This window comes from Rhineura floridana, chromosome 6, assembly GCF_030035675.1.
Source record: "Rhineura floridana isolate rRhiFlo1 chromosome 6, rRhiFlo1.hap2, whole genome shotgun sequence".
Classification (NCBI taxonomy): Eukaryota; Metazoa; Chordata; class Lepidosauria; order Squamata; family Rhineuridae; genus Rhineura; species Rhineura floridana.
The window spans coordinates 7,303,813-7,330,439 of record NC_084485.1 but is presented as its reverse complement, the minus strand read 5'-3'; the positions used below and the strand labels follow the sequence as shown (position 1 = coordinate 7,330,439).

The window sequence follows — 26,627 nt, the reverse complement described above, 5'->3', positions numbered from 1 at the left end:
TCAGAATGGGGGGGGGGATAGTAAAATGCCCATTAACATTTTCATCTACCATTACCAGTGTAAATAAAGAGGTACAAACAGCCATTACAGTTTACAGCACTAGGGGGCAGCCAATAGTTAGAAGATATGCATAAGACAAGGACTTCCAAGTTCACAGAATAGAGAGGAGTTCCATCCATAAGAGGGTAAAAGGATACTTTTGGGATGATGAAGGTAATATCACAACAAGCAATACTGTTCAGCATTATTATATTACCTTCCATCAAAAGATTGCAAAGCTCACTCAAATACAACTCAGCAGAACTGCAAAGTAGCAAAAAACCCAACATCAAACACACAAGCAAGAGGATTGTTACTTCTAACGTCTATTTTACGGATGCCGGAGTTCGATTCCAACGGAAGGAGGAAGTTGAATCTCCGGTAAAAGGGGTCGAGGTCCACTCAGCCTTCCATCCATCCGTGGTCGGTACAATGAGTACCCGGCATATGCTGGGGGGGAAAGAAAGGCCGGGGAAGGAACTGGCAATCCCACCCCATATATATGGTCTGCCTAGTAAACATCGCAAGACGTCACCCTAAGAGTCGGAAACGACTCGCACTACAAGTGCGGGGACACCTTTGCCTTTTACTAAGACACCAATGCCTGTAATGTACAGCATTTCTACATCTGACTTGTTTATTTGTTTGTTTATTTATTTATTATTTGATTTACATCCAGCCCTTCCTCTCAGCAGGAGCCCAGGGTGACTATGGCCATATGTAATTTTTATGAGAAGGAAAACCAAAGATTTGCATCCACTTACAGATGCTTTTTCAAACTAAAATCAATCAACAGAAGTACAAGTTACAGATTCAGGATTGCAGAACAGGAATATATAGCATCAAGATCCTGGTGCAAAAATATTCTTCATTTGAATGGAAAGACTTGGGCTGAATAGCTGTTTGTAATTATCAAGAAAAGTTGGGGCAGGGGGAAGCATTTAACAGGACTGTTTCTTAGAAAACTGTTACAAAGTAAGAGAGAGCAGTGAAAACTTTGCAAGATGGCTATTTGTAACCCAGCTATTCATAATTAAGTACTTTAATGCTGAAAACACCCTGTACCCAAAAGCTGTTTTTGAACCTGTATAAATCACTGAATTAGCAAATATTTATTGTTTAGATCGTTTCAGCTATTTGTGAGAAGGTGGTACAGGACCACTGCCCCATAAATACTAAAAGCCATCTTGATATCTTATCCCACAACCTTTGAGATTTCACCAAATATTGCCCATGCAGTTTCCTGCCGGTCTCTATGATCACAGAGACTTGGCCACTGTCGTTCCTCTGCATCAGTAACTTCTAGATATGACTACTGCAATGGACTTTATGTACAGTTGCCCTTCAGAAATTTCCGTTAGTTTAAAATTTAGCAGCCTGGCCTTCGATGGCACAAGCAGAGAGAATCATATTATACCTATCTAGCAGCATCTCTGCCACTTACTAGTCTGTTTCTGGGGCCCATTAAAGGTACTGGTTTTGACACTCTGGGCCATGAGTATCTCATGGAATGTCTTCCATATGAAGTCCTACTTAACCCCAACATCTACACATGATGCTCTGTTCAGATGCAATATTAGATTCCACAAAGAACAGGACATTTACAGTAATCATCACAATATTACAAGCCTCCATGGGAGAGCTTTGCATATGGCCTTGTTGCTTGCTTCCTTCCAAAGTCAAGCAAATATTTTTTTCCCCACCACAACTTTTGAGTGTAAGGTCTCTTTACCAAGACTGAAGTGTGGAGATCCGTCTGGTTTTATTTTAGATCTTTTGCCAAACTGATGGCCTGATTTTGCCCGTTTTATTTTTGTTGGGTGCTTCATGAACAATTGCTAATATACCAATAACGTTCAGAATAAATAAAGAAGTACAGAAGTTTTCTGGCAGGGAGTATTTTGTTGTTTTGTAATGAGAGGTGGGAATGGATGAAATCCAGGATTTTCAGGATGCTGAATCTTGTTCCACCACTAAATTGCACTTGCACAGAACTGCAAAATATACAATATAAATTAATCTTACCCTCTGAGCTTTAGCAAGTTCCTCTTTCAATCTTTCATAGCCCTTTTCTCTCACTTCCAGTACCGATGGGCTCCGCATGCGAGACAGACTATCTGTGCTCAGCCCCAAAACATCATCACTTCCTTCAATGGAGTCTGTTACCGTTGCTCCCTGCAAAAATTCTCTCTCTGCATTACTGCATTCCTTTCTAGAATTATTGTATTTGGACGACCCACCCTGGAGTCCCGAGGTAGAACAAGGTACAGTTTCTGTAACATTGATGCTGAAAGAAAAGGGCATATATATTTTAGCAATTTATTGCTGCATAAAAAGTAGAATACTGCTTTGAAATCCAAAACACACAGAGACACACATAATAATAAAGTAACTCATTGCAAAGCTTGTTTAGATCAGCAATAGAAGTTTCTCACAACCAACCTGATACCTGATGTTTCGGCACAATTTAGGTGCCTGGGAGATGAATAGACAGGTTGTGTAGGAAGATCAGAAACATCCAGGGCACTCGGCTGAATAGGCGTGGAGCACACAGCTGAGGGATGAAGCCGGTAGATCACAGTAGGTGAGGTAGTTTGGTCAGAAGTGTTAGATTCATTCACTCCTAAAAGATCTGGAGTAGTGGGTGATGCTAGATTCACTTCATGAAAACCTTCCAAAGTGTCATTGGCCATAGTAAAAGATTCATCACATGATGTCCTAAAATAAGACAAAGAATGTTTGAATTACTGTACTGTACTATGTCACCCATCCCTGAACTTCATACAAGCAAGAAACATACCCAACCATGCTGAGGTTAAGGAATCAAACATTACACACATATTCTGGGGCTAAGTAAGTTGAAGCCATTAGAAGACAAAGGCTTGGATCCTCCATTCACACAAGAGAGGCCATTTCTGCCAACTCCTCCATCTGCAGTCTTCCTGCATCACACCTCACTCCATTCCCAATATCCTTCAAGGCCCAGAAGCAGATGGGCATGCAGGCAGATAGGAGGAGGAGCAGGAAAGCCCAGTTCCATCAGCTGGAACTCTATTCACAAGGAAAGTTAGCATCCAAGCCATGCTTGCTTTACATTAGAGTAGAAATTCTCATTTTGCTAGTTCTGTCAACTGCGGCTCCAATCACATATTTTATTTTGAGGTGGAAGAAGAGACTAACAGCCTAAGAAAGTAATCAAGCATTACTCCGCTTTCTTTAACTTCCGCAGGAGGATGTAAATGAACACATTGATATTCAAAGGTTTAGTTATGCATTTACAAAAACTAAGAGGACATAATTAAAAGTATATTGTTTTCTCCTATGTTCATTTTACTGAACACACACTCTAATGGCCTATTTAATATGCATGTTCACATAACTGATTGCTTGTTTAATTGAGATCGCACTTAGGAAATGAGAGGCAAATGGTGTAGTTAGCTATAGCTACACTGGGTGATAGCCAACTAAGTCATACTCAGAGTAGACCTACTGAAATAAGTTACTTAAGTCCATTGATTTCATTGAGCCTACTCTAATTATGACTAACATTGGATATCCCAAATTTTCATACTGAGTCATCAATGTATATGACACTCAGAAACTAAAAGGATCAAACACGACATTATAGTACTATGCCATATTTATAATGCACGAAGATTTTCCCCATAGTTATCTTCATTACACAGAAAGGAGCTCAAGGTGACGCCCACTGATTCAGTTTAATAAGGTTAGGGGGACATGACAGGCAGTTGAAGAGACAGAAGGGCTGTAGGGAGAAAAGCACATTCTAGAGACATTTGCAGAGGGATATCATATATACATGTGCATTTGCTAGCGCTACACGCCAAGTACTATATGAGCAAGCTGAAATACTTTTTTTTTTTAAAAGGAGAATATAAACATAGTGGACACAATGGAACTGGTGGGATGGAGAGAACTCTACAGGAGGGCAATCTGTGGCCCCACAGATGTTGCTGTCCCATCAGCCCCAGCCAACATGGCCAATGGTCAGTGATTATGGGAACTGTAATCCAATATCTGGAGGGCCACAGGTTGTCCACCCCTGCTCTTTAGAAAGGACAGGGAGTAGGGCATTCTATGGACAGTACCACTCTGTATATCAAATGACATATACAGACAGACTCTTCCATAGAACTGCTGCGGGTGACAACACCATGTCCACAAACCGTTTTAAGATGAGGGCCATATCATCAGTCCCCTGACCAAAATACTCAGGTTGATCCTGGGATGGAGAAGGAAATCAATGAGGCATCCAAAGGAGGAAGTATTGTAGTGATGAATGGCTTCAATTACTCTTATACATACTGGGTACACTCCGTTGCGAGAGGTAACATTTCTAGATAGCCTAAATTACTGTGTCTTAGAACAGTTGGTCATGAAACCAATCAGAACAGAAGCAGCCTTGAACTTTGTTAATTTGGTCATCTAGTCAGGGTTCAAATTTGCTCATTAACATCCCAGTGGGCCAAAGGGTAAAGCAAAGATTACAGACTCAAGATTGTAGCCAAAACGAATCAATTTACAATGCTTCATTCAAAGTGTAATACCAATCCTAACGGAAAATTTGGTCTCCTAACATTGTCCAGACCACATACTAAACAGAATTTCTAAGTTCCACAGCATGACCTAAATAAGTGTCCTAACATATTGAAATAAAGTTCATAGTTACCCAGCCAGAGCTGTGGCAAGGATCCTTTTGTGTTCAGCTGGGTGACAGCATGTGAAGAATAAGATAGGTACCAAGCATAACGACAGAATGATTTGTCGAACACCTTTATACCAGTCAGGAACTACAGACCAAGATAATTTCTCACCTTTTATGACAATTTCATTACTCATGTAGGCAAATGTATTTAAAATTTAGATTATGAATATCCACAATCTGTTTAGGGGGATTGGGACCCCAATCCATAATATCTTTGAGGGAAAATGCAACTGCAACCCCTGCTGCTCCACCACTTCCTCCACAAGGTCATGTTCACCCTGACACATTCTAGCACATTCTTTTGAAACATTCCAAACACTTATAATTCTGTGTCTATGGCAATTCTTCTCACATTCTTTAGCATCCTACTAGGCTGATGGCACGATGTTTTCTTTAACCTTATTAGGTCATCATAATCTCAAGATGCCAAAGTCCCACATAACTATTAGCAAAATTCAGCAAAAAGTTCCTGCCTGCACAAAGTACAAAGTTCAATTTTTCTATTCTTGTCATCCCTTTTAGTCCATCATGGCTGCTCTACAGTCTGCTGAAGTGGATGCTCTCTCAGGCATACCAAGGCCCAGAATAACCAAATCTTAAGTAACACCCATGACCTGGAAAGTGCTGTTAAACATATTGGAAACAGTACTATCACATTCAAAATATGTGTCTGGACAGTTGCGAAGGACCTCCAACACAGCCAAGAATCTCCAACACATTTGACTTCAAAAGTAAAAAAGTGAGGGGGTTGGTAAAAAGGATGTTGAAAGGGAAGAAGGCCAGATCATTCCAGAGTATTTGGACCTATTCAAAACCACAACAGAAGCACAGCTAGAAGGTATACCACATATGAGGAAAGGTCCTACCAAGGCGAAGAAGATGCCAGCATGGTTAACAGGCCGAAGGAAGCTGCTAGGGGCAAGAAGGCTTCCTTCAGAAAACGGAAGTCTTGTCCAAATGAGAGCAAAACAGGACAAACTTTGGCAAAAGCCATATGAGCAGACAATAAAAGATGCAAAAAATAATTTGAGGAGCATATTGCTAAACACTGTTAAAGTCAACAATAAAAATGGCCAATATCATAACGCCTTTATGATGTGACTACACATGGAATGCTGTGTATAGACATGATGTAGTTAAACTCTGGACTTTGTCTAGTGGATTAGACAAATTCGTTGAAGGTATCGTGGCTCCAATTATAATGCCTATATACTGCCTCTATAATCAGAGGCAGCATTTCGATGAATACCTGGCAGTCACTGGGGGAACAACAGCAGGAGGGTATTGCCCTCATGGCCTCCTTATGGGTTTCCCATAGGCAACTGTGATAACAGAATGCTGGATTAGCAGATGGGCTTTGGGCCCAACCTAGCATCACTATTCAGTGCTTGTATTCATCTTTTATTTTAACCAGACTATTATTTTAAAAGGGGGGTTGTATTTATTTATTTTTAAAAAAAGGAAATTATCTAATTCACATAACAGATATCATTGGTTTTTACTCCATTCTGGTAGAGAAATCAAAAAGCACGGTTGTTTTGAAACAAGCAATTCCCCATATGCACTGAGGTTTAAAATATCTGCAGGAAGACTGTATCATGTCAGATATAAGATATTTTTAGAAACTGATATTCCAAGATAAAAGTACCAACAGATTAGGATTTTTGAGCCCATATTTTTTAAAAATCTGCAACTTCTTGGTGGCCAATACTTATTCCTGCACTTATGTTTCAGTTCTGTAGCACTCAGCAGCAGTATGGGAAGAGAAGTTGTTATAGTATGAAAACAGCAAAAGGAAAAGAGAGAGAAAGGCAGATTTGGGAAACACATGTGCCCTCACTGATGTAACAACATAACACCAGTGTGGGGAATCAACATAGTGCAGTAGCTGGAGTGCTGGGTTGGGAAACCCAGATTCACATCCCTGTTTAGCCATAAAGTCCACTGGTGCCTTTGGACAACCTACCTCACAAGGATGCTATTAAGGCAAGATGAGACTCTGAGATCCTTACAGAAAGGATAGGATACTAATATAACCAATACATAAAATACTAATAAAAGTAGTATGCTTAAACCAAAAATAGGAGAACTATTTAGTGATAGCAATGACCTTCCAGCTACTTTTAAGCAGGACAAATTGTAAAAGTTACCACTATGGCAAATATATGTTTGTTAAAAAAGAAAACGGGGAGACTTCGCTGCTTACTAATATTAAGGTAAAAACTTAAAATATATTTCAGTCATTTATTAATTTTTTTCAAAAGTATACTGTGTCTTAGTTCTGTTCAAAATGTTAATCTCACTCCTGTTACATACTCTGCATGCAGATGTCGTGCGCAGTAAATTACTACCCTGACAACTGTACTCCAGCTTGGCTGTCAAGAAAATAACCCTAGAAACATGAACACAAAAGAAACACTGTAATTTTCTATGGAATGATGCATCTCCTGACTTCCAAAGTGTTCTGCCAAGAAACCCCCCACCAAGTCTGTGCAGTAAACAGGGACTTCCTGGTAGTCCTGCTGGTTTTCTACAGGTATAACCAAATACATCCAATCCAATCTCAAATGTTTGCTTTGGAAGGAAGAAGCAAGTCTAAACCTACAGTTTCAACAAACCTGCATACCTCATTTTAAAAAGATGCACTTCTACAGTTGTGCTTAACTGTAAAATGCTCAGTTTTTGTACCACACTAAGTCCACTTAGGCAGACAAGGACAAAGGGGCAGAGGGTAAAACTACCAAAGTAATGTACAGCACACTGCTTCATGGTGAAATTGTATCAACACTTTTCATTCTAGTCTACAACAGAAACAATGTTCTACTACATTTCACAAAGGCAGACATACAGGGTTCCCCATTTCTCAGTGCCTACACAAATGAGTATTAAAGCTTCTTATACTTGTTAAAATGAATCCTGTTTTGTATTCGTGTCTGAACCTCAGTTTTCTGTATAGTCTACTTGAAAAGACATATTTCTATAAATCACAACTCAAATATACAGAACTTACGTGAGCTGGAAACTGCAAGACAATTTATCACCCTGAAGGTTTAAAGACAAAACTGGCCCAAACCCAACAGCTCAGATATCGTCATGGTTGTGCATGTGTCATGCAAAATATTATTTAGAGGCAAATACTTCCTTACAGCACAATTCTATGCACATTTACTCAGAAGTGAAATCCCACTGTATTCAGTCAGGCTTTCTTCCTAAAAAAACAGCTTATAAATATCTTTAATAATAATCAGTACATAAAATAAAGATTATTATGATCAAAGCCTCCCAAGACACTGCACTTCGAAAGCTTTATTTTATATAGCCAGTAATCCAAACCCTTCTAGCGTATGGGGCCCAAGAGAGTTAGCTGCCACCTGATGCAACTTCTCCTCTCCGTTCTCCTCTCCCATCAAGCACATATTGAGGCTTCAGGCATTTTCAACAACAGAGACAGCTGCATTTAGACAAAGGATTTGGAATGTACATAACTGACACTGAAGAGGATGTAAACAAATTACAGTAATGATTTAATGTTTCTAGACACAGCATTGCACATAAACCTGTATCTGTATTTTACAGCTATGCATTGTTCTAATTCAGCTGCCAGCAAAACAAATAGTGAGGGAAAAGAACTACTCCAAAACTACTGTAACAGGACTATTGTGACAGTACAGATTGTAAATTGTAGCAGTGCAAACAGTACAGTTTGAGGGGCAGGCATCTTAAGATATTCATTTTATCTTCACAAAAAAGCAGCATTAAGCTGATTCGAATATCATCATGATTATTCAGTTTGTAAGGTTGAACGATGGTTTATTCGAAACAAGCCAACTTCAAAATCATGGGTTAAAAAGTTTATTTAGTTTGGATAAAATGCTAAACTGTGGTTAATCTAAAAAAGAGAAGCTTTTTATTTCCTCTTCGCAGCCATGCCAGAGGAGGATAAGTGAGGGGGAGCATGCAAGCCCAAATTGGTACAGATTGTTCCTGCCATAATAAACTAATAAGAAACTATGGTTTACAATGACATCCAAGCAGGTCAGATTAAACACAATCTGATCCTAGTATTTGGTGTTTCTATAGCATTAATTAATGTAAGTAGACTGCAATGTCCTTAGTTGTGAAAAGATGAAATCATAAAGTACAAATGCAGCAAAACGTCTGCTTAAGAACATAAGAAGAGCCTGCTGGATCAGGCCAGTGGCCCATCTAGTCCAGCATCCTGTTCTCACAGTGGCCAACCAGGTGCCTGGGGGAAGCCCGCAAGCAGGACCCGAGTGCAAGAACACTCTCCCCTCCTGAGGCTTCCGGCAACTGGTTTTCAGAAGCATGCTGCCTCTGACTAGGGTGGCAGAGCACAGCCATCACGGCTAGTAGCCATTGATAGCCCTGTCCTCCATGAATTTGTCTAATCTTCTTTTAAAGCCATCCAAGCTGGTGGCCATTACTGCATCTTGTGGGAGCAAATTCCATAGTTTAACTATGCGCTGAGTAAAGAAGTACTTCCTTTTGTCTGTCCTGAATCTTCCAACATTCAGCTTCTTTGAATGTCCACGAGTTCTATTATTATGAGAGGGAGAAGAACTTTTCTCTATCCACTTTCTCAATGCCATGCATAATTTTATACACTTCTATCATGTCTCCTCTGACCCGCCTTTTCTCTAAACTAAAAAGCCCCAAATGCTGCAACCTTTCCTCGTAAGGGAGTCGCTCCATCCCCTTGATCATTCTGGTTGCCCTCTTCTGAACCTTTTCCAACTCTATAATATCCTTTTTGAGATGAGGCGACCAGAACTGTACACAGTATTCCAAATGCGGCCGCACCATAGATTTATACAACGGCATTATGATATCGGCTGTTTTATTTTCAATACCTTTCCTAATTATCGCTAGCATGGAATTTGCCTTTTTCACAGCTGCCGCACACTGGGTCGACATTTTCATCGTGCTGTCCACTACAACCCCGAGGTCTCTCTCCTGGTCGGTCACCGCCAGTTCAGACCCCATGAGCGTATATGTGAAATTCAGATTTTTTGCTCCAATATGCATAATTTTACACTTGTTTATATTGAATTGCATTTGCCATTTTCCCGCCCATTCACTCAGTTTGGAGAGGTCTTTTTGGAGCTCTTCGCAATCCCTTTTTGTTTTAACAACCCTGAACAATTTAGTGTCGTCAGCAAACTTGGCCACTTCACTGCTCACTCCTAATTCTAGGTCATTAATGAACAAGTTGAAAAGTACAGGTCCCAATACCGATCCTTGAGGGACTCCACTTTCTACAGCCCTCCATTGGGAGAACTGTCCGTTTATTCCTACTCTCTGCTTTCTGCTTCTTAACCAATTCCTTATCCACAAGAGGACCTCTCCTCTTATTCCATGACTGCTAAGCTTCCTCAGAAGCCTTTGGTGAGGTACCTTGTCAAACGCTTTTTGAAAGTCTAAGTACACTATGTCCACTGGATCACCTCTATCTATATGCCTGTTGACACTCTCAAAGAATTCTAATAGGTTACTGAGACAGGACTTTCCCTTGCAGAAGCCATGCTGACTCTGTTTCAGCAAGTCTGCTTCACCAAGTCATGTCCTCTTCCAGGATACTCCATTACATTCCCTCCCCCTTTTCCATTTGTCCCTCCAAGTCCACTCAGCATGCTCAGTCTGAATTAAGCTGGGGTTTTTTTTGGGGGGGGGGCTTAGCGTATTTCTTCTTAAATCTTTTTTGTACTTTTGGGAAACAGGCAATCATTCCCTCTCGCTTCGGTGGCCCCATTTTGACTACAATCCTGTAACCAAAATTACCTATAAGGAGGAGCGATTTACACTTTGATGCAACCCAAAAAAATGGATACAAGAAGCAGTTTTGGGCACATTCTGATTTTTTTAAAAAATGCCTTGTGTTGCTACTGAACATTACATTCTTACTTTGGCCTTGGGATTTCTTAAGTAAAAAGGACCTTAGAACTTCTGCAGAGAGAGTTGTGTCATATGTCAACACCATTAATGCAGGGCAGAAGAGAAATATGGTGTCTGTTATTGCCAGGGTAGTTTTACATTCTCACAGAAAAGCCGGTTTAAGCCTCATGCGTGGAGACATTCTAAGAAACAAGGAAATTCACTATTTAAATCCCAATTAAAACAGTGACAGAAAGTTGTAAAAACCTTTCAAAAACAAACTGCCATTTAAAGTGTATTTATGTTTTAGTTCTATAAACAAGGTGAAAATGATAGCACATCACTCAAGGTTTACTTAAACAATCTATTAGCCCCTGAAGATGCCTTAAAACATGATTCAGTCTCAATTTTGCCAAAACCTGAAATAAACTAAATGAAAGAGGCTCTGAATACAAACAGTTTTGGACTGGTCTCTGTATAATTTCTGGATAAGTGCCTATTAAATTATGTTATGGGCATTAGTTTGGTAAGCACCAGGCATTGGAGTGATAGACATAGTGATCCAAAGATAACAACATGCAAGCAAGGAGCCTGTCCACACTTTCAGAAAATGCATGTAACAGAACCCTCTTTAAGAGGGTACCACTTCCGAATACAATGGTAAGGTAAGAGAAAGAAATGTACACTTTAATATTTTCCCGACATATGAAACAGAGGAATCATTGAGGAGACCAGGCTGGATCATTTCTCCTTCAGATAGCTTTCTGCAGGTGGGGTGCTTTTGTCATGATGGAGCATTCCAACTAGTAATCTTCCATCTGCATCCTAAAGTCACGCAACCTTTTAAGTTTCTAAAATAAAACTCTTTAAAATCAAATAATAGGAAGAGACTATGACATCATATTCTATTTAATATATACATTGGAACTTTTAAAAAAAATAATGACCATTCCAGATATATATTATTAATTTTTTCAGTACATCAGAATGTTAATTTATATATCAGAAATAGAAATGTGAAAGTGTGCAAAAAAACCAGAAAAATTCAGGGGAAAAACAGGAGGGTGGTTGTTGTTCTGTTTCCTTTTTTTCCATTTTTTGGGGGGAAATGGGGATTTAAAAAAAAAAATCCATTTTTTTTCTGGACCTTCACATCTCTTTTCAGAAATAGATATATCAAAACATGCTGCAACTGCCTGCCACTGCTGTCAGGGCCAAAAGAGTGAGGGGTTGACCAGAACGCACTTTTCCCAGGACCCCATCAGCCTTGGAGCTGGCCCTGCTTGTCTTCCAATGTCTTGCCCACTAGCATCAGATTTATAAGGGTTTGTGCTTTGTTCTGTATGGGCAGGGCCACAGACACAAAAATCCCCAACTTATTTAAACAGAGGCATTCAATTTAAGGCTCACAGATACTGTACAAGGGATGCATATATACAAGGGATTAAGAACATAGCATAAACTGGTAAACACATGGGACTTCTCAAGAGGCCTTTCTGATTTAGAGCTGTTTTTGCTATTTTAAGATTCACAGATTTCTTCCAACAATACACCCACTCTGTGCAGGTGCCCATATATACAGATACCAGAGACCACCATATTTAGATCAGTCCTCTCACATGAAAACCCTGCAAGACAGCCTCATTTATCCCAATAAAGCAAGGCAAGGTATCATCAAATCAGTAGAAATTTTTTTTAAAAAAATGTTATAGGCAAAGGAATTAAGTCTTCAGTGATGATTCCGGAAGTTTGCTAAGATCCCTCAAATTTTTGGCATCACTGGCCCTTGCATCCAACCAGCACAGAATACCTTCACTGCTTGCATGAAAATCTGCCTCGTGAATGCTTGCCCTGTTTGCAATGGATTATTTAAAAAAAAATCTAATTCCAACTGCTAAATTGCACTGGGTTACCACAAATTTAAGAAACATTGTATAATGAAAGTGAGCACTTCAGCTTTTTAAAATAAGAATGTTTTGAGGGAACAAGTGCGCATTGCCAGTGAAAGTGCATTAATCCCAGTTTAGTGTTTCTGTTAGTAATGAGGTTTCTAATCTTGTCTGCGACCCTAATGCCCATTTCTGTCAGTTTTTTTTTTTTAAAGCATTAACGTGTAACTCAGCATTTTGAAAAGTGTGACTTGAAGCACTTTTATTGTAGAGAATATAACAGAACTGCAGAATAAGTTTACTTTAGGATGCAGGAACAGCAATGGACTATTTCTGGAAAGAACTCCACATTTTAACTGTTTCCTAAGCTGTTTAAAGGTTTAAAGCTTAGAATCTTGCCTACCTTGAATTTCAAAGAATGTATTTTTCCTTCAATACTTTAAATGTAACTTCCCTAACAAAATTCTTTTAATCATTGCCATCTGCTAGAATAGACACATTACTTTGCCAAGCTCAAAGGTATGTTTTTTACTCTGAGTAAAGGGCAATTTTCCTTTGAGTTAATGTGTTTTTGGTAGGAAATGTTCTATTATTCCTGTTGCCTTCTGCACTTTTGATGTTAAAACTCAAGTTTCCACTATGGCCAAGCATGTAAGAGTTAGTGTGGTATAACTTAGCAGTTAGAGTGTTGGACTAGAACTTGGGAGACCAGGTTCAAATCTCCACTCAACCATGACGTTCATTGGCCATCCTTGGGCCAAGTCACTGTCTCCCAGCCTAACCTACCTCACAGGGCTATTGTGAAGAGAACCACGTATGCCATCTTATGCTCCTTTGAAGTAAAGTGGAACTTAAGCGTAGTAATAAAATAAAATCTCTTTCACAGACTAAGAGAAAATAGTGGTATAGGGCCAAAGTCCAAATGACAGCCATGAAACTTCTCCCTTTTTCCCCATTATAACCATTACCCCTAAACCTCTCTGCTCAATCTAACATTACAGTTCTTCAGTCCAACCAGGACACAGTATGAAGATCAGCTACTTCAGGTAAAGAAATGTGGCAGTAGCCTATGTATCCAAAGAACATGGCAACCAGGACTGGAGATTAACTGAAGGAGCTGTCAAGAGGGAATGTTCATGGCACTAGGACAATGAAGCAGGAATAGTTTCCTAACCAAGCTAGGAGTAATACTGTCTACCTCTTGCGTTGGGCAAATTAAATTTGCATACCTGTGTCCATAACAATTTGTGCATAGTAGAATACTACTTTATAGTGTGCTCTCAAATATCCATTAAAATGTTTCTAGGTAATTCCGAAATCATTAAAAGACATTGGTTTGCAGGATGCCAAGGAGATCTCATAACATTCACAATATTTTTCCTGTAATGAAAAGGAAAATTCTGAGGTACACTTGACTATACTCCACCAAAAATGGTCCCTTTAAAATGAGATTTAAGTATTAAGTATCAGATGCAAGTTGCACACACATTAGTTATTTATTAAAAGCGTAATGACTAGGATAAATTATTTATCCCTCTTTATTCTCAAGGTAATGTTAACCTAGCATAACAGAACTTTAGCACTACTAAATGGGAGGGAGGGGAGGGAAGAGACAAAGGGCTTGATGTATCCATGGACAGAAGACATAAAACATATATGAACTGCCAGAAGTTAAAAAAGCATAATTGTGCTTCAGTTTTTGCAAACCAAACCTCCAGTTTCACGTATAATAGATTAAGCTCATGAGGTAATGATATTCAAATGCATGCATTATCAACCTTCCATCTATGTTAGAAGTAATTTTACAGCTATACAAGATTTCTTTCTCCTTATTTTATATTGTTCCAGAATTTATTAATAAAGCAGACAAGGAAGAATTTAAAATTACTGCAAACTGAAATGATGGGAAATGTCCCAAAACTGGTATTTATGGCACTCCAGTTCTTGAAGGTAGAAGATATCAAAGTTGTATCAGGGTCTCTTAGTGTTTCACATCTAGTTTCCCATGGAAATTACATTTTTATTTTCTGGTGCAAAACAAAAGAGAAAGTCTACAAAAATAAAAGTTGCTTTCACAACTTTTCCAAATCAAACGCTACTTCAGAAAATAGTTCCACACTAGCCACCACTCTGAACTCTTAACATCACTTGTGAAGGAACACAAAACTCCATTTTTCCCTCACCCAACTTAACCTCACTTTCATAATAATATTATCTTAAATCTGTAGTACTTAACAGTATTTGAAATTTCTAGTTACAAGGTATTAACATGCTATCGAAAATAGGGCTCCTATGAATAAATAAATTATTACAGTGAACACTTTAAGTTTAAAAATGATGCATACATTCTGCATTATATCCAGCAAAACTGCCATGTTCACATAAAAACTTTGAAGACAGTGTTTTAATGACAAACTGACAATATTTACTTCAAGGAACAAACCTTTACTCTCAACTCTCCACAATTTTTTAGCAACTATCACTGATATACGCATATTCACTTACGAAATCTGTCTCTTAAATTCATTTGACTTTTTTTATGCAAAGTCCTCTCCATCATCTTCCCAAATTCTAGTTCTCCATCAGTCAAGGTTAAGCAGGGAATAAGGTTATGCTAATTAAGTTTGTATATATTTCTCTTGTAGAATTTATTCTGGCTTCAAGATGGAATATAGGGGCAGACAATGAAGGGAGTTCGAAATAGCATCAAATAAATAACTGGTGGTGTCAGGAAGGCAAGGACTAAAAACCGCAAGTGTTGTTGAGGAATACAGTAGTAGACTCGGGTTGGCCAGACATTATTAAGACACAAGTATTACTCTGCATGTTTACAGGCTTTACGTGTGCAAGTTCTGGCTTTCTGGAAAGCAAGGGAAAGCCTGACAAATGTGAGGGTCTGTAGATGTCTGGGCCACCCATTGGGAAGGCTATGAGTGCTAGGAACCCGATAGGCACTTATCAGTATCTAGTTGAATGCAAAGCTACTTAGAGTGCCAAGGGTTTCAAAACTAAAAAAGAGCAATCGATACTTGATGTCCAGCCCTCCCCTATACAAGAGTAGGGATAGTCTATGGAATTCTGTGCTATGTAGTATAGTAGTGTAAATACTATCCGGATCACACCATATTCAACCTGCTCTTCCACATATTTTGTGCCATCATTAAATGGCTGCTGAATACCCTCATTAATGCATGGGGAGGGAGGAGACAGAGAGGAGTCACTCCTGACCTTAGGTGGGCAAGGTAACTCCGGCCAGTTAAAGAATAACTCAGAGCCTGAAAGTGATCTTGAATGTGCAATCAGCCCGCCAAAAGGGGTGGTGGTTAAAAACCTGGGGAGGGGGTGGAAAAAGATTTCTGAGGGAGGGAGGAAAGAAAAGAGCCCCTGGCCATATAGAGCATATTAATCCTGGGTGCCTTGCAAACAGAGAATAAAGGAGGCGAAGTCTACAGGAAAGGCCCTAAAGAGGCGTCTTGGCTGCTCAGTAGCTATGTGTTTCTCAAAGGTAATGCAGGAGAGGAGCCGGGGGGGGGGCACAGCCACAGCCACAGGGATGCTCCAGCTCCGTGGTAAGAAGGTGCCACAGGTGCTGGGTGCCCAGACAAGCCAATCTCTCTGAGGAGGGAGAGGATATCAAGGTTTACCTGCCAAGCCCAGCGAGACCGTTCCCTGACGAAGGCGGTGGCAGCGGCAACAGGAGCAACAACTGCTGGCAATAGTCCTTTCCTTGGCCGCTGCCAGTTCCCGATAACAAGAGCAAGCGGCAGGGTTGGGAGCAGCTGCGCATGCGCTCAAAGGAAGCAGCGCCCTCTGGCCGGGCGGAACTAGTTTAATCATATGCCAGGTAGAAGCCCCTGGCTCGGACCAGGTAGGCCATACCAGAGAGCTCAGCGGCTCCCCCTGGAGTTTACGTCCCGAAACTTCACCGCTTGCCTGGCCCGCTTATTAATAATAATTAGAGAGGAGGAGTTACGGGGTTGGGGTGACAGCCTCTGAAGGTGCAAAAGCTGTAGTGCTTGCAAGCCGCTCCCTTTGGACTCATCCGGGGCACGGCTCAAATGAGAGGGGCGGCGGGAGGGCTTAATGAAATCTACAAAACCCACTCCCTGCCTCCGTCCAGTTTAGCCAAATCACATACACTCACACCCCTCCCACGTAATTCTAACTAACTAGCTAAGCTGGAGGCATAACGCCCAGGTGTGGGAGTTAGCCCCATGCTAAGAGACAGAGCAGAGACAAATGGATGTCTCCTCTCTCCTGGTCAGCCGGAGGACAAAAAAAGGGAAAGGGCGGAAGGAGGAGGGGCAGGTAAGCTTCCCTAAAGGCGTCACAGTCTAGCGACAAAAGGAAGTCAGTCAGAGCATCACAGGTAAAAGGTAAACAAAGCCTATCCATCTGGAGGACCCTAGCTCTATCTTCCCTCTGGAGCTTAAACAAAAAGAACAAAACAGGAGTTGCTCTTGCCCCACTTCCAACACATCACCCGTGAGTGCTTTGAGGAAATGAACGCTGACCTCTTCCGTGGCACTCTTGAGCCCAGGGCCGGCTCCAGGCGTGCGGGGGCCCTTGGGCATCAGCTTGCCCTGCCCCCCCCCCGGTGTGTGTGTGTATGTGTGCGGGACTGTAATTAAGAAAGAAAGTACCTGGGAGGGTACTAGATAGGTTGTGCTGTGTCTGGGAACTCTGGAGCTGTGAGAATGACAATTTGAATGGTGTGTTTGTGGCCGGAAGATGAGTCACGTGCCTGGCTAGGGCTAACGTCTGTTGACCCTTGCACGGTGTACGACGCCTGGTCTGTCTGAGCCTGTCTGAGCCTGTCTGACTGCCAATGTGGGTAGCGTAGCCCCTCGTGGCAAGCTGCTCCCAGACCAGTGGGACGTGGAGGTGCGTGAGAAGTGATTGATTGTTGAAGCTCCACATAGTTGGAAAGTACTCCCTGCGTAAGTCCTTGCGAGGCAAGGCAAAGAAGGCTTGCACACCCACACACAACAGACTCCCGAACCATGGGAAGTAGCACGAGTAAGCCAAAGCCTGGCACTCCCCTAGCCTGCACTTTAGCAAACTGGCAGAAGCCTGGAGGAGACGCAGGCCTTTCAAAACAGAAACTGATAAAGTTGTGCCAAAATCAATGGCCAATATACACTGCCTCCTGGGGTCCTGAGGATCAGTGGCCAGAAGCAGGAAGCTTTGATAAAAATAAATTGAAGAAATTGACACTCCAATTAGAGGATGAATTTCCAGGACAAGTCCAATATTTGCTTTTATTCTACAATGGGCCCCAAGGATGTAAAACTACCCCTGCTCAATTGGCCTTGGCTGCAGCCATTCCCCCTCCCTATAAGGGAGCTGGTGAGAAGGATATCTTAGATGATCCCTCACTCCAGCCTCCGGGATTATATCCTAGATTACCCCAGAACATGCCCTTTAGAGGGCGCGGTAGGAGGAAAAGCAGTAACGTTGCATGAGGAAAAAGAGCGACAGAGACAGAGATCTCCCTACAACTTGCGAAAACATCCAACAACCCCAGGCAATCTTCTGTATGAAGGATGGAGAACATGGGGACTCACCCCTCCCTCACAACCGCCTTCTAGAGAAGTGGCCAGAGCCCCGATCTCCCCAACAGCTCCTAATGGTGTTGAAGAAGCAGGAATGTTCCCTCTGCGGGAAATCCCTGTTCATGGAGCAGAGCAGACCGAGAGCTGGTGGGTCCATGTCCCTTTCTCCACTTCAGATTTGTTAAACTGGAAATCTCAGACTCCTAGGTTCTGAGATGACCCTGATGGAGTAAAGCGTACCTTATATTCATGACACACAGGCCCTCATGGACTGACATTCAAGCTCTGATTAAAGCCCTTTTAACAGATGCAGAGGTAGCAGAAATAAATGGGAAAAGCAGGGCTAATTTTAACCCAAATACAAGTACGAGGACAGGGCGACCCAACCACTGCACAAGTCCCAGAATTGACCCATCTTTTGTTTACACAAAATCCCAGCTGGGACATTAATAACGCACATCACCACTGAGCACTGGAAAAATACAAACAGGCCTTTTTACAAGGGATGGAAGAAGCAGGGAAACGACAAGTGAGTTTGGCAAAAAGTAGGGGAAGTGAAGCAGAAACCAGAAGAACATCCAGGAGATTATTGCCAAAGGGTTAAAGAAGCGATACGCCGTGGGGGGGGGGAATGAACCCCGATGGCCCAAATAACATGGCTTTGCTCCGAGGATTGTTCAAAGCAGGGCTGACTGACTCATATGTTAAAAGAATGTTGAATAGCCATTTATTTTATTTATTTATTTATAGAATTTATTAGTCGCCCATCTGGCTGGCTGTCCACTGGGTTCAATGGGACTTACTTCCAGGTAAGTGTGTACTGCATTGAAGCCTAAATGTATGTAGAATCATAGCATGTTAATAAAGTTACCATTAGACACAGCCCTATAGCTCAAGCATGCCCATTTGTTTTCCACTGCAATAAATACAGGAATTTATTGATCTTTTAATATGTTTCAGGTGCGAGCTTCCAACTTGCAAGGTCTTGTTTATAAAAATGGCCAGGCTGGGATTACTGAAGCTACTGTATCAATCACCTTTGATAATTTTGACAAGAAGCGGAGTCCCCTAGGATTTGAGAAGCATGATGAGATAACAGTCACAAGGCAGATGAGCTACTGATGGATTCCATGAGTTTCTAAGTATTTTATATCTTTTAACAGAACTGTAAATAGACCAGTATATTCTGAAATCCTTTATTTTGGCACATGCCAAGTACTTTACTTGCCTAAGTACTGTAACATCAGACTACAAAAAAAGCTATGATATATAATAGGCCCTTGTTTCTTCCTTCTCAAGGTGGTGATTGGAGGCAGGAATAAGTATCTAATCAATTGTGTGAATGCAAACAATTTTGTTGTTGTTATGTGCCTTCAAGTCGACTACGATTTATGGCGACCTTATGAATCGGTGATCTCCAAGAGCATCTGTCAAGAATCACCCTGTTCAGATCTTGTAAGTTCAGGTCTGTGGCTTCCTTTATGGAATCAATCCATCTCTTCTTTGGCCTTCCTCTTTTTCTACTTCCTGCTGTTTTTCCCAGCATTATGGTCTTTCCGAGTGAATCAGGTCTTCTCATTATGTGTCCAAAGTATGATAACCTCAGTTTCATCATTTTAGCTTCTAGTGACTGTTCTGGTTTAATTTGTTCTAACACCCAACTATTGGTCTTTTTCGCAGTCCATGGTATCCACAAAGCTCTCCTCCAACACCACATTTCAAATGAGTTGATTTTTCTCTTATCTGCTTTTTTCACTGTCCAACTTTCACATCCATACATAGAAATCGGGAATACCATGGTTTGAATGATCCTGACTTTGGTGTTCAGTGATACATCTTTGCATTTGAGGACCTTTTATAGTTCTCTCACAGCTGCCCTCCCCAGTCCTAGCCTTCTTCTGATTTCTTGACTATTGTCTCCATTTTGGTTAATGACTGTGCTGAGGTATTGTTAATCCTTGACAAGTTCAATGTCCTCATTGTCAACTTTAAAGTTACATAAAACTTCTGTTGTCATTACTTTAGTCTTTTTGATGTTCAGCTGTAGTCCTGCTTTTGTGCTTTCCTCTTTAACTTTCATCAACATTCATTTCAAATCATTACTGGTTTCTGCTAGTAGTATGGTATCGTCTGCGTATCTTAAATTATTGATGTTTCTTCCTCCAGTTTTCACACCTCCTTCATCTTGGTCCAATCCCGCTTTCCATATGATATCTTCTGCATACAGATTAAACAAATAGGGTGATAAAATACACCCCTGTCTCACACCCTTTCCGATGGGGAACCAATCTGTTTCTCCATATTCTGTCCTTACAGTAGCCTCTTTTCCAGAGTATAGGTTGCGCATCAGGACAATGAGATGCTGTGTTACCCCCATTTCTTTTAAAGCATTCCATAGTTTTTCATGATCTACACAGTCAAAGGCTTTGCTGTAGTCTATAAAGCACAGGGTGATTTTCTTCTGAAATTCCTTGCTCCGTTCCATTATCCAATGTATGTTTGTGATATGATCTCTGGTGCCTCTTCCCTTTCTAAATCCAGCTTGGACATCTGGCATTTCTCGCTCCATATATGGTAAGAGCCTTTGTTGTAGAATCATGAGCATTACTTTACTTGCATGCAGGTAGGTATATATCTTTATAAATATATCCTTGTTCTCTTTTTTCCCCACTTATTGTATTGGTTATTTTAGACAATATGTTTGCAGGCGGGGACTTTTTCTTTTTAAAAACTGTGTACTGCACCTATTCTCCTTTTGGTTTACTATTAAAAATGTAGTGCTTTGAATCTAAGCTTTGAATGCTGTCGAAGAGCGGCCTTTGTTCCTTAAGAATACTTTGCTCTTTAAGCCACGGCCTTCACATCTTAAGATAATTAAACGCTATCGGAATTAGCTGGACTCACAAATAAATATGCATGAAGCTGAGCTATTTGAATAAGTAGTTCTGAATGTGCACCTACTACGACACTAAAGTGGCTGTAACTGCACATAAAACTACTTGTTTTCTTGAAACTAGGCTTTATGCCGAGAATTGAGCATTACTGACTAGAAGACATTTGAAAAGCATGTTGTTTGTTGATGGCTGGTATTCTGTCTATTGCCAGATAAACATAAGAAAAACTATCAAATGTAGTTGAGATCAAGTTTAGTTCAGAAATGAATGCAAAGTTTTGACAACAAAGATACTAAACTCAAACCCTTAATATTTGATTTGAGATTAACTTCTATTTAATACAAATGCTTCTTTGCTGTTTGTCCTCTCATTCTAGCTTTTGCCCCCATTCAATCCAGGATCCAGTCAGTCAACTGTTTCATGAGTAGTGCAGTAATTCTTGTTCATGGTTGATTCATGTTTGTTCAAAGATATGTGAATGGGGATCTAATCCCAACTCTGCATTAGAAGAAACAGAACAGATCACTCTGATCCTCTTTTAAAGCTGCTGAAGAAATACAAAGAGTGGGTCTCTTTGAGATCATGAGGCAGTGAGAGTTAGGTCACCTCCACTAATCTGTTAGTAGAAATACCCAACCTTTTGGGGCATACAGGTATTTGCAACCCGAAGAAACTCTTGTGGGACCACTTGGATCCCCCCCCAATCATTCCTACATGGCAAATTAAGCTTGGGGAAAGCCTTAGGTAAGGAAAGCTTCTTTTAAGCCTAATTTCAGCAGGGCATGTGAACCTGTGGATGCCAAGGAAGGACTACATGCACCCAGAGAAACTACATAGGTGACCCGTGCATTAATGAATCAATGGAGGTCCTCCACCAGGGATATTCGGCCCACCGAGATCTTGACTCTAGTGAGGACAGGTGACAACACTACTTGGTTCAGAATCCTGTTTTTGCCTATATCTTTGCACATCCTCTCGCCCCACACCCTAGAGATCTGCGTTAGCGTTTGCTAGTTTCAAGTCAGTGGCTCTGTGACACCACTTGGGTGCAATTTATAAAAGTCTGCTGTATATTTAGATGGTACTACATAAGTAATAAAAACAATATTTAAAAGTATATCAGATATTAATGGTTTGTTTTGCTTCTTCTTTAGGGACAAATTTCCAAAATTTTCAATATGAAGCCTCCAGAGGTAAATATGCTAGAGGTGTTTTTCCCCCTGTTTGTTATATCCTTTATACTTTTTGGAATTGCTTCTTTATATTGGCTGAGATTGCATTTTTTTTTGTTCTAGATTTTGGCTGTGATTGAGGAAGCTGATGGCACTAGGATGTATGAATGCAAGAAAATAGTTGCCCAGAAAACCATTGAGAAAAAGAGGCAAAACTTAAAGAAATTTGCATGGTACATGATTGTTATAATCAATCAATTTTCTTTGGTTCTGTATTAGTTATACTTTTGCTGTTGATTAAGAGGAATGAAATGTACGTTAGCGCTGGTGCTTCCCACCTCGCCCCTTATCTTAATGACTTACTTGTTCCTTGTTTTATTTACCCTTCCATTTTTAATTGAAATTTTCCTCAATGTCCATCACAGTTACATCGTCTGCTGAAAGTAGGATGGAGACACATATGGGAAATTCAAAATTAAGTTTATTCTTTATTTTGTTTACAGATTGTAGAGGAAGAAATCACACCCACGTTGCAGAAACTGAAAGAGGTACTTCCTATTGAAACTAAAAAAAAGTTTTACATTGCAATTCTGGGCATGTTTACTCAAAAGTAAGATCCACTTTGTTCAGTTACTCTCAGGTACATGTGTTAAGGACTGCAGCCTGAAGCTTTTTTGCTTCATTTCAGAACTTGAAGTGAAGTTAAGCTGAAGTACTTTGCTGAGAAAACTAACTAGTTAATTTGGATGAGAATTTCACTCTAGGTGTGTTAAGGTGTTTGTCAGAACATGCACGGTCTTAAACCATAGATGGGAGCAGGGGTGTGGGCTTCTCTTTAGATCTTCACACAATTAGCGTGGAGGTCTGCAAATGGTTCCTAAGAGCATTTGGTGTCCCCATCCACAGTTTAAGAGTTCCTGTGTTCAGGTGAATGCATAAGAATACCTTATTTATTTATTTATTTATTTATTAAATTTATTAGTTGCCCATCTGGCTGGTTATCCAGCCACTCTGGGCAACGTACAAAATAAAAACATACAAATACATTGAAATATTAAAATCTCAAACAAAGATAATAAAACCTAACCCAGCCCAAAAGCCTGCTTGAAGAGCCAGGTTATGTTAAAAAAATGTTCATGTGTTTTAATTGCCATAGGCATGGATGTGTTGAGTGCCTTTGTACAGAGAGCAGGGCAGTGCAGCAGATTCATTGGAGTAAAACTGAACGTGGGCGTGTAGAAAGGAGGAGATGATGTGGAAAACCTCTTTCTGAAGTGAACGCTAGCTGTGATAAGAAAATGCAGAGAAAGTTGCAAATATGTGATTTTATTGTTTTGATATTTTAATTGTGTGAACCTCACAAGAACCAATTTTGATGAATAATGGCATTCATATATATTAATTTTTAAAAAATAGCTTGCAAATATCTTTTTAACCCAGACATTGAATCATTTCTGTTTCGTCCTGTTCGAAATGGTTTCTGTCTATGTGCTTCATTACTCTCGCTTTCCTCTGGAATTCTGATATACCCAACTTAGACTGGAGGAATATATTCTTGGAGTCTAGTGATTTTCATTGAACTGCTGTACAAATTCATTAATTTTGTTTAAGCATTGTTGCCCATGCTTTATAGTCTTAGCACACTGTTTTATCATAGCTCTGAATGATAGCTTATCTTACCGGTTATCCTGTGCAGGAGCGATCTTCATATTGGGAATACCAAAAGGTCATGCGAGAGACAGAACATCTGAGTCGCCTGTATGTTGCGTATCAATTTGTGCTAGCTGAAGAAACCAAGACACACGCTGCTGATGTGCTAAAGGAAATGGAAGGCAATATTGCCAAACTTCAGGAGGAGATGACTGAGAATGAGAAGAAAGTGAAGGAACTTGGCATACGTTGGGATCAACTTGAAGGCAGGCCATTTCATTTTAAATATAAACACAAAAACTAATCACAAAGCCCTGCTCTACCCTGATGCTCCTGGAGCAGGTAGGCCAGACACGTTTCTGCCTTTTGGGCTTCTTCAGTGACCAACTAAATAAAACCCACCAACAAAATAGACAAAGCGCCAGCTTGTTCCTTGCCCTGGACTGTCCTACCCTCCTAATCTCTGAAGAAGATGACAGATTTTCTATATATGCTCCTGGTTATGCTTCCTCCAACTGTAAACTTTGGTTTTCTTGATAGGCCCACAGATCTTTCTGGAATGTGCAAGATGAAGATTATTTTGTATGTTTTGTGGAGGATTGATAGAGTCTTGTATTTGGACAAGCCTGATTCATGTTCTAGTTGAGAATGGCTGCATTAAAGCCTTTCTGTGAGTGCCATTAAAACCACATATATTGTGATTTTGAGAGGCTATCTGAGGTATTATCCACTGTGATTCATACGCTGTTTCTTGATTATTTTCCTTCTTTGGCCCCTGAAGAAAACTAAAAGGTGGAAACGCATCTGGCCTATCTACTCCAGGAGCACTGATCTTAAACAGATACGTGCCTCGTAAGGGCATTGGAGTGTTTTCTTGTTAGTAGTTGCATTTATTTTACTTCATGACTATTAAATATTTAAATTACTGACCGCAACCCATTTTGGATTATTTTTAGTCTAAGGGATATTTTCAGTCAAGAACAAAATGGCGGGAGTAGCTATTCTGATTTCTTGTGCTTTTTTACCCGTTTGCATGCTCCTCACCCCTGAACCCACAAATACCCAAACCTTATGGTGTCAGTTGTCCTGTTTCTTCTATAAACAAACAGCAGTCAGGCCCTGAAAGCCTGTTTTACAAAACCCCTGTGTCATTCACAGCATGAGGAGCGACCTGTGGAAAATATCAGGCTACCTGGCAGCTGTCTCATGACTTGTGGTGCCTTTCTCTTTCTGGCTCTGGCCCCGGTCTCCTCACTATTAGAACCAATTTGTGGGGTTCAGGCTGTGAGCTGGACTAGGTGAGCCTGATCTCACAGGCCCTGATGTTCTTATGTTCACTGCTCAGCCAATCCCAATCCAAAACTATCCATCTCCCATCCATCTCCAGGCAGAAGAACATGGATGTTGTAGAATTACCTTATTAAATGCAAGTAGAGATTCCTCATTGGTGAGGCAGGTGCACTTTGTACATGCTCTTCCCATTTATTTCTGAGGCTATAATCCCTGCACATTTCCCTACTCAGTAAACCAATTAGCAAAAACATTGTCAACCCAATCGTCCAGAATATCTGGAGGCCTAATTTAACATCCATTCTCTCTGCCACAGACTCATTGCATGCTACTGGGTGTATATTCCTCTGGTTCACTTTTAAATTAAGGGGAGCGAACTAGCCATGGTTTGCAGCAGAAACAATGCAATAGTTCTGTGGCACTTCAAAGGCTGTCTTATTATCACATTTCACTAAAATTGCACTATGATCTACTTTACAGGATTGTTATGAAGCTAAAAAGAGCGTTAAAACACTTTGTCAACTTCAAAATGCTATTTCGGAATGTAGGATGGTGCTGGGGGTGGTACACATGACAATTCAATGTACACAGCCTATGTGTAGTACAGGAGCATGGATTGCACCCCACCAGGGCAGTCCTTCCTGGCAGACAGGCACACATTGGATTCATAGAGGACCTACATGTAAAGTCATAAGAACAAGAAGAGCCTGCTGGATCAGGCCAGTGGCCCATCTAGTCCAGCATCCTGTTCTCACAGCGGCCAACCAGGTGCCTGGGGGAAGCCCACAAGCAGGACCCGAGTGCAAGAACACTCTCCCCTCCTGAGGCTTCCGGCAACTGGTTTTCAGAAGCATGCTGCCTCTGACTAGGGTGGCAGAGCACAGCCATCATGGCTAGTAGCCATTGATAGCCCTGTCCTCCATGAATTTGTCTAATCTTCTTGTAAAGCCATCCAAGCTGGTGGCCATTACTGCATCTTGTGGGAGCAAATTCCATAGTTTAACTATGCGCTGAGTAAAGAAGTACTTCCTTTTGTCTGTCCTGAATCTTCCAACATTCAGCTTCTTTGAATGTCCACGAGTTCTAGTATTATGAGAGGGAGAAGAACTTTTCTCTATCCACTTTCTCAATGCCATGCATAATTTTATACACTTCTATCATGTCTCCTCTGACCCGCCTTTTCTCTAAACTAAAAAGCCCCAAATGCTGCAACCTTTCCTCGTAAGGGAGTCGCTCCATCCCCTTGATCATTCTGGTTGCCCTCTTCTGAACCTTTTCCAACTCTAGAATATCCTTTTTGAGATGAGGCGACCAGAACTGTACATAAGAACATAAGAACATAAGAACATAAGAAGAGCCTGCTGGATCAGGCCAGTGGCCCATCTAGTCCAGCATCCTGTTCTCACAGTGGCCAACCAGGTGCCTGGGGGAAGCCCACAAGCAGGACCCGAGTGCAAGAACACTCTCCCCTCCTGAGGCTTCTGGCAACTGGTTTTCAGAAGCATGCTGCCTCTGACTAG

The 26,627-nt window shown here is 40.8% G+C and overlaps 1 protein-coding gene and 1 long non-coding RNA gene across 6 annotated transcripts in view; one reads left to right on the top strand and one right to left on the bottom strand.

Annotated features, from left to right (window-relative positions):
• The window catches only part of LOC133387003 (rab-3A-interacting protein-like), a 30,283-nt gene extending 13,463 nt beyond the window's left edge, over positions 1 to 16,820 (bottom strand). Inside the window, exons 1-3 of the mRNA XM_061630890.1 lie at positions 16,191 to 16,820; positions 2,482 to 2,757; positions 2,065 to 2,326 (exon numbers count right to left, since the gene is read on the bottom strand). Coding sequence (XP_061486874.1) covers positions 2,065 to 2,326; positions 2,482 to 2,757; positions 16,191 to 16,333 — 681 coding nt within the window. The 5' untranslated portion in view covers positions 16,334 to 16,820. The remainder of the gene's footprint in view (positions 1 to 2,064; positions 2,327 to 2,481; positions 2,758 to 16,190) is intronic.
• Positions 16,367 to 24,740, top strand: LOC133387004 (uncharacterized). 5 transcript variants are annotated; one of them, XR_009763339.1, is made up of 7 exons: positions 16,367 to 16,414; positions 18,852 to 18,910; positions 19,062 to 19,243; positions 22,150 to 22,188; positions 22,291 to 22,400; positions 22,671 to 22,715; positions 23,864 to 24,740. It is a non-coding gene; the product is annotated as an uncharacterized LOC133387004 (long non-coding RNA). The 5 variants fall into 5 exon arrangements; XR_009763338.1 differs by lacking the exon at positions 16,367 to 16,414 and adding an exon at positions 16,686 to 16,854; XR_009763337.1 differs by lacking the exon at positions 16,367 to 16,414 and adding an exon at positions 16,917 to 17,031.
• Positions 24,741 to 26,627: the final 1,887 nt, after the last annotated feature.